The 7,921-nt window shown below is 39.7% G+C and overlaps 1 protein-coding gene across 1 annotated transcript; it reads right to left on the reverse strand.

Annotated features, from left to right (window-relative positions):
* Positions 1-619: 619 nt before the first annotated feature.
* On the reverse strand, positions 620-7,407 carry LOC145910542 (periodic tryptophan protein 2 homolog). Its single transcript, XM_082997700.1, has 21 exons — positions 7,253-7,407; positions 6,766-6,878; positions 6,328-6,422; positions 6,181-6,262; positions 5,930-6,091; positions 5,762-5,868; positions 5,576-5,690; positions 5,382-5,504; positions 5,182-5,325; positions 4,886-5,093; positions 4,461-4,609; positions 4,226-4,383; positions 3,945-4,085; positions 3,767-3,881; positions 3,583-3,698; positions 3,326-3,423; positions 2,569-2,743; positions 1,795-1,919; positions 1,574-1,667; positions 1,192-1,417; positions 620-881 (listed from the first exon to the last, which is right to left on the reverse strand). The coding sequence occupies exons 1-21, from the start codon at positions 7,268-7,270 to the stop codon at positions 725-727; spliced, it is 2,721 nt and encodes a 906-aa protein (XP_082853826.1). The 5' UTR covers positions 7,271-7,407; the 3' UTR covers positions 620-724.
* Positions 7,408-7,921: the final 514 nt, after the last annotated feature.

Here is a 7,921-nt window from a genome sequence, read left to right on the forward strand (position 1 = left end):
TGGAAATTGATTAGGAAGCGATGCGGAAGGAAATGAGCCAATAATGATCAGAGCTCCAGGCAGTGCACACTGTTTCAAACTAGCCGACAACCTGGTAGATCTCACCAGTGCGAAACAATATGCACTTCCTGCAGTTTGCTGATTGGAAAAAAAGTTGTGAGATTCAGCCTCGCCAAGTTAAACACGACTCGATCAAGTTAAACAAGCAGCTGCTGTTTGGAATGAAGGCAGTGTTTAAAATAAATGACCTTTTCTGTTTACATGGCAATTAGTTAAAAAGGCACATGAAGAACAGAATTAATGCAACCAGCAGGTTTTAAGCAAAGGATTTTCTTTGGTATGTTTAATGTGCAATTTATCAAATGCAATTATTATCAGTTCACCTTCGTTATCCCCTGCAATTGTAGGCTATTAGACAAACAAGCAAAACAGTCACTAGGTGTAACGAGGCAGATCACCTCAAATACCCCTTTTTTAAAGTTTTTATATATATATAAATAGAGCCTGGTGATCTTGGTTACGACAAAATGACCTCTACTTCTTTGGACAACAAGCTTGCGTAACCCAATCCATCACTGAATTTCTCAAAGATTTTATTCCATAAGAATAACATGGCACACATCCACGTTACGTCAACACCGCACTTCCCTCTTTTCACAAGCGGCCCAAAGTCTCCCGCAGTTTGACGGATGAAATCCCGGCAATATTTCTTCCGAAAGTAAAATCAAGTGGCGTCCATGGACATAATCTGCAACTCATCTTCGTCACTTTCTTCCCGACTTTGTTCTGTGTCTTCAGTTTCCGCTGGTAGCGACGATTTGAGTTTCTGCAGCTTAGCGAGGGTTAGGATGTACCGCAGTTGGTGAACGTTGGAATCACATCTGCGCGTAAAAGTAAAGCAATACAAATAATTTCATACGACCGACAATGTGTGAACGGAACACGTGATACACGGAGTTTCCCCTACAAAAGCCACTTTGCCTGCCACCCCAAATAGGGTCACAACCCACAAATAAAATTTCCCTATCTCACACGTGCTTTATCTCTGTGCAAATCACACACTCCCGTCAACCCATCGCGCGATGTTCAACAATCCAAACCCACCGCACGCGTCCGGTGTTTGTCGCTACAATAAATGCCAAATTGCATAAAACAGGAATGACAAAAGCCCAAGGGCATAGAAGCGCTTACAGCTTTCCTATAGTTTCCGCACGCCCGGTTAATCCCTTCTGCAGGTGCCGCATTGTGGCTGTGACTTGGTTTGAACGCTTCTTCAGCACAGGGCCGTGATTAAGAAGAAGAGAACGACACCAGAGGAGATAGAACTCAAGATTGCGGGACGATTCAACTTGCTGGGCGACGAAGGCTAACGACTTTTCGACGTATATTTGTGGCAGGTTCTTGCTAATGGCATCGACTGCAGACAAAAATTAAAACATTACGACTGTTGATCCTTTGTGGAATATACAGTTGTGGAAGTTGTAGTTTTTCCTACACAAAACTCTTATTGTTAAACTGTTACGTAAAGAATGGAGAAAAATGCACGTAACACTTCATTGTCAAAAGGTCTTACTCTGTGTGTGAGGAATGTGTTCAACAACTTCTTCGATCAATTTCTTTTCGTTTAAACGAAAGCTCATGATAAACGCTTTGCTGTATTCCTTTTCCTGTGAATACATTTCTTATGAAGATGCTTCTTGTTTGGCGTCAACGGTCAACGGTGAACATTGGCTTAAATTTCGAATCACAGCACAAACCTAAGGCATAATTGTGTACAACAAAATAAGATTTTACCTTCAAAGACTTTCGAATATTGTCCGGGGTGACGTTGATATCAAGGTCGTATGGATCGAACACCATGTTTGAGTCCAAACTGTAAATCATGAGACCTTCGGTGCTCGTGCACGCCCACTCGCGGCCTGTCGAAACCAGCAAACAACACAGACTTATTCAGTGGTGGGATCCAAATATTTTAAAATCCGGTTCTTTCACTACTAGCATGCCCTACTGACCTGGGCCTAATAAATATCGATCCGTTTGTACGAGGTTATTTGCAAGTTCTCATGTACATTGACGCTATTAGTAGCATAATAGCCGCGGGAATATAGTGCTTAAAGTGATACATAGTACCAACCGAAAAAAAACGGTTCGCGGAGGTCATACAATTTTAAGAACCGGTGCGAACTGGCTGAATCCCACCACTACACTTATTACAACATAACACTTGAGATATCAGAAACGCATTGAGAAATATGACAATGAACTCTATTTGCTGAATGTTGAATTTCAGTATCCACCTTACCATTTGTCACAACATAAACGGACTGGTTGTTGATGTGAAAAAAATCTACAAAACCTAAAACGTTGGCGCAGCCTCTTTTGTCTGTGCGAATAGTAATTTCATGTTTCTGAAATCAGCAATCGCCATGCAAAAGCCTGCTACCTACAGCATTGATTAACACACGACAAGCATGCGAAATCTCAGACAGCGACATAAATGCAACACATTCATATTGAAAAAAGTGTAAAACACTTCAACACTTGAACAAAACATCTCATATAAGTCACCTGTAGGTGAGAAACGAATGCAAGAAACTCGTATTTCAGGTTTGAAAGATCTCGAACTCAAATCCCCGCTTCTCACACCAGGCAGTTTGAGGGCTGTCCCGTCGTCGTCACCCTGACCCATGTCTATTAACGCCGATGGACCGAATTCTGTCATTTTCCGTTTATCCAGGAACTCCTGGAACACAGTTTTGAGAAAGGAGGAATTAAAACAAAGTTTCAAACGTAAGTTTTAACATAAGCTCGCGAAGACCTGGTTTAAGGTCTTGGCTTACTTAGGAGCAAAACGTTTGTTGGAATGTGAATACGTGGTTTACTGCTAACTGTGCGTCACTTTTCAAGGGATACCGGAAATCAACTACAAACTTCGAGCTTCATATATTGGGAGGCAAATAGTAAAACCAAACAAATCAAGAATATTATTCGCTTAAGTTTAATTTTGTCCAATAAATAAACCTAAGAAAAAAACACAGTGTAATGAATCTTACCAAATGCTTGGCACACAAAAAGGTTGGGGAAATATACTGCGTTGCGTTATTCCACTTGGCATAGAGGTAACTGTTTATATCATGTTATCTATACCAATCGACCCTTAATTTACAATAACACTATCTCAAAATTGGTCATTATGTCAAGCACCAAGCTCGTTTTACAGTAATACATATTTGAAGTTTATGTAGAAGTGATATTCGAAAGAGTTTCACAAGGTTCTACCGCGCAGAATGGCGACTTATTGGTCAAAATATTTTAATGCATTTACCTCCATCGCATCAAATGAAAGGTTCTTCGAAATTGGAAACTTTTTCATCAGCATTTGTTCTTTCACATGATACACGCATACATTCTTTGTTTGTCCGCCTGAAAAAACAAATATATAAAATACCGACATCTCTCAAAATCTAGAAGGACGGGGAATTTGTCCTTTGCCATCGTACAAACAAATGAAACTACTTTTTGAAAGTCAGGTTTTGGCATCTACGGAAAAAATTGAAAATAAAGTAATCTAAAATGTGGCACCTGCAATAATGGCCTCTCCGTCGGCAGTGTAGCAGAGAGTTTCGAAAGCTTTCCCGTATGAGCTCGTTTTCGCCGAAACACGATCTGTTTCGCTCCGTCCGCTGCCAATGTCATACCTAACCCAAGAAAATCGTTCTGGTTTGTTCCAATTCTAGAATGTTCGGCTGTGCTACAATTTCTATACCTGCATTCAACTGATCCTGTTTGCGTGGCCGTTTGAGCATCCCAGAAGCTGATTTCAGCGTTCAGTGTTGATACAGCCAGTTCTTTGCCGTCCGGGCGAAAGGTGACGGCCATAACTAAGCAACAACCACACAATATGACGGAATATGCCTTGAACTACAGGTTGGGTAAAGTCATACCGTCGTGACCGATCTGGATGGTTTCTCGAGCACCCTTCTCGTCGCCGATCTTCCACAGGATGGCGCTCTGATCCCAAGAGCCGCTCGCCAGTAAACTTTCGCTGGGTGAGAAGGCAAGACTTGCCACTGGGGCTTCGTGGGCTAAGGTTAAAGAAGCATGTCAGTTTAAAGTCAGCAGCAAACCTTCTCAGTGTAAAAAGTCAATTCACAAAACGATGTAAGTTGTAAGAAGTGAACGAAGTAAACAATTGCTGGTAAAATAATTCAAATTACTCAACCACCTGCAAGTACATCCAGCAATCGTCCGGTTCTCACCGACCACAAATATATCTCGAAATTGTCTTCCGAACCCGCGCAGACAAGTTCACCACTTCCGTCAGCGGCCAGGCACGAAAATTGGGTCGGGCGAGGAGCCGTAAAAGTGCGAAAGTTGCGATATCTGTTAATGTATGGTAATTTGTAACAGTAAGAAGGCAGAACAAAACAGTGGCATTGATAATCTGAACAATACCAAACCTGTGCAAATCAAATGCTCGCACTGTGCCGTCAATTGATGATGACATGATGACGTGGCCGTTCGATGTGAACTGCACGCCAGTGATGGCAGCAGTGTGCTCGGAAAACGTAACAAAGCAAAATCCGCTGTTTGTATTCCAAACTTTAACCTGAAAATGAAAGTAAGCGAGCTCTTAGCCCCAGCAAACAAGCAATGTGTTTACACCATACAAAAGTATCAATACTATTATAACGGGGTACGAGCACGTATTTGCGGTAACAAAGCTGGAAATGAAACCACATGAATTGCAACTGCTGCCAAGTGCCAATGCACCAAACATGATGTTCCGTGCAACCGGCGCATGCCTTGCTGAGAGTGGATACAAATAAATCGATGTATGCAAACAGCACATATTTCATTAGAATTTGCTGCATAGTTGTTGTACCTTTCCATCTTCTCCGCCAGTGACTATAAACCTTCCATCCGGTGAGTAGTCCAGACATGACATACCATTAAAGTGACCCTGTTGTTTCATGATGTAGGTCTCACTTTGCCATTCCCACACGAGCAGCTGGCCAAGATCGGATGATGCAAGAGCAATCCAATCACCAGTGTTGTTAAATGCAGATGCTGTGATCTTGTGTTCAGATATGCTAAAAGGCATTGTAGTAAGTATAGAAGCATACTTGTGATATAGACAGAAGGACTAGGGAAAAGCTACAGTTTTTTATGGTTAAATACCTGAGAGAATGGATTAAGTTGAAATCTGGCAGCTCATGTATGTGAAACGATCCTGAAGCAAAGCCAGTTACCATTATGTGTGTTGCGCGGTGATATGCAACACTTGTCACATTATTAAAGTCTCCCTCCTTATTAAAGAAATGTCTAAGGATAAAAAACACAGCTTTACACAAAGAAAACCACCAATAGAGTTAACCGACTTTGCAGATCTTGTGTAAAGGATCTTGCTCCTGGCTGTATCGACCTCTTCCAATTGTTTTGAAGATTCACCTTCCTCGACAATTTCATCCTCTTCCAATGTTTCTTCTGAATATGGTATCGCCCTGAGCCCAAAGTATGTTCATTACAATAAACAGCAACAATAAGTAAAGATGTAAGTTCTTGAAATGCTTACTCATATTCTGGGGCAGCTTTCAAGTCTTCCAAGTCAGTGTCACAATCCCAAACATTCAGTGTTCCATCTCGGCTCACAGAATACACATCCAGGGAGTTTCTTTCAAAGAAGCAACCTGCACAAAACAATGAGCTTTTGTCTTTTCCAAAAATGAAGCAATTTTTGTCATGTGACTCAAAATCATACCAACAATTTCATCTTTGTGGCCACCTAGAGAGTAAATTATCAAATTTTCCAGTCTCATAGCAGCGTACACTCTTGTGTTCATATCCTTGCCTCCAACGGCGAATGCCCTAATTCATTAAATGCATTAGTAGTTTGGATGTTGCTATTACTATTCCAAAATAATATCACCTGCTGTCTGTTGTCCAGTCAATACATGTCAACTCATTATATGCCCCATAGAAGGTTCGATAAAGTGTAAACGGATTTAGGGACATTGTTTTTCCAGGGGCATGGTACATGAGAATTAAATTATCTTTGCAAACTGCAAATTTCTTTCCATCTGGACTAAAACTGTAGAAATAAAAACATAGTTGTTGTCAATATTTGATAAACAGTTTTGCATCATAAATAACTAATTTACAATTTGACATAGTTACTACCTTATGCAATTAATAGGTTTTCGAAAGTCATGCCGGTGAAGAACGGTTTTACTAACGAGATTCACCAGAGTGGCTTGGCCCTCTGAAAACATAAAAACAAGATTTTCAGTCTACGAGCACATGTTATATTCATTACACGGCATTAACCTTCATCCACAAGAATGGCAGTTGAATTGTCAGGTGAAACTGCAACACATGCTATATTGCACTTGCTGGTAAACTGAAGTGTTTCTGATTTGTTGCTGTATGAACAAAAGCATTGATAAATAGACAAACATTGTGCAAGCAATGTAAATGTTTTTAGTATACTAAAAATATCACAATTTAAAAACAGCATTGCATATGACATAGATTATATATATAATTCTTTGCGAGGCAATCCACAGATTATTTTAACATATAAAGGCATATTAAAGTATATACTTGTTAATGTCAAACAATTTATTATACAGTTGTGCACATTCCAACAAGTATTTTTTTATGGTATAAACTTCAGACTTCTACAAATATACTTATGAAAGTATTTATTACAATATAAAAAAAAAAAAACAATCGCTAATAAAAGGTCTATGTAATTATCATTACCTTCTTAAATCAAAAAGTGAAAGGCGATTTCCGACTGGACTGACCACTGTGTTTCCATTATTTAAAAATGTGACGTTGCCCTTTCGGTAAACAGTTCCAAGTAGATTGGAAAACTATTTAAAGCATTGTATGTTAAAATAAATTGTATGTAACGGATAGCCAACATATTCCTTTTGTCTCAAAATAAAAGCATATAAAATCAAAGGTGCATAATGTTATTGCTACTATGCTTTAAGCCAGTAGTCTTTAACTCTCGAATAGGTCATTTAAATCCAAACCGGAATTGCGGGGATGGTGAGATAATCTTTGCATTCGTTATTTGTTTATGCTGCGTTTATTTGCGACTCAAATTGAAGGCCAGTGCGTGGCAAAGATGCCTACAAAAAATGGTCCGAAAGCTACTACAAAAAAGGTTGGGGACCTCTGCTTTAGGCATTGCGGTTCCCTGCACTGTTATTAAAATTTAATTACTAATACACAATATTACCTTGTAGCCGAACTTCATCTCCAATTCTATTCCTTTATGTTCTTTTCGGAAATATAGAATTTATGTAGAGGTGGTGCACAGAAGCACAACACATGTACATGCCGCAAATATCCTAAACAGTTCAAGTGTACAGCGCATCTATTTAACTGTCTTCACTGTTGTGCTTTTCCGACGTTTTAAATGATTTATTATATTGTGATATTTACTACAGTTTGGCATATACTTCTCAATATGGGGCAAGATAATGTGACAATTCAATTATCTCCAGTGTCGTGGATTAGTATTCAATGTAAAGGGAAAGTACCGTTAAAATATGTTTTGATTGTGTTCTCTCGGGGAAGAAATCAAAGTTTGTAAATGATTTTTATCAGATGTTTTCTTGTGTTTTTTTTCTATACTGTACACTCTACGCCTAAATAAACAATTTACTGCCGTAGGATCCATTGTTGTTTCAGACCTACGAGAGCTGCACACCAACATCACAACGTGCGTTTGACCACCAACAAGACCTACGATAATTCAACAAGCGCAACCTCCATACGATCCCAACCGTCTCCAACCGAAACCACCACGTTTGGACTGTCCTCGGGACGTTAAGGTCTGTCGATGTGGATCAAAAGAAACGTTCTGAGAACCGAGTTGACGTTTGCGTTTCGATGGGTTTGCTTT

This window comes from Ascidia mentula, chromosome 8, assembly GCF_947561715.1.
Source record: "Ascidia mentula chromosome 8, kaAscMent1.1, whole genome shotgun sequence".
Lineage (NCBI taxonomy): Eukaryota > Metazoa > Chordata > Ascidiacea > Phlebobranchia > Ascidiidae > Ascidia > Ascidia mentula.

Excerpts from the sequence above, each read along its gene's own strand:
- LOC145910542 (XM_082997700.1), bottom strand. Across the intron at positions 5,691-5,761 it reads CCACAAAGATGAAATTGTTG|GTTGCTTCTTTGAAAGAAAC; the intron begins GTATGATTTTGA and ends TGTTTTGTGCAG. Across the intron at positions 3,424-3,582 it reads CGGAGAGGCCATTATTGCAG|GCGGACAAACAAAGAATGTA; the intron begins GTGCCACATTTT and ends TTGTTTTTTCAG.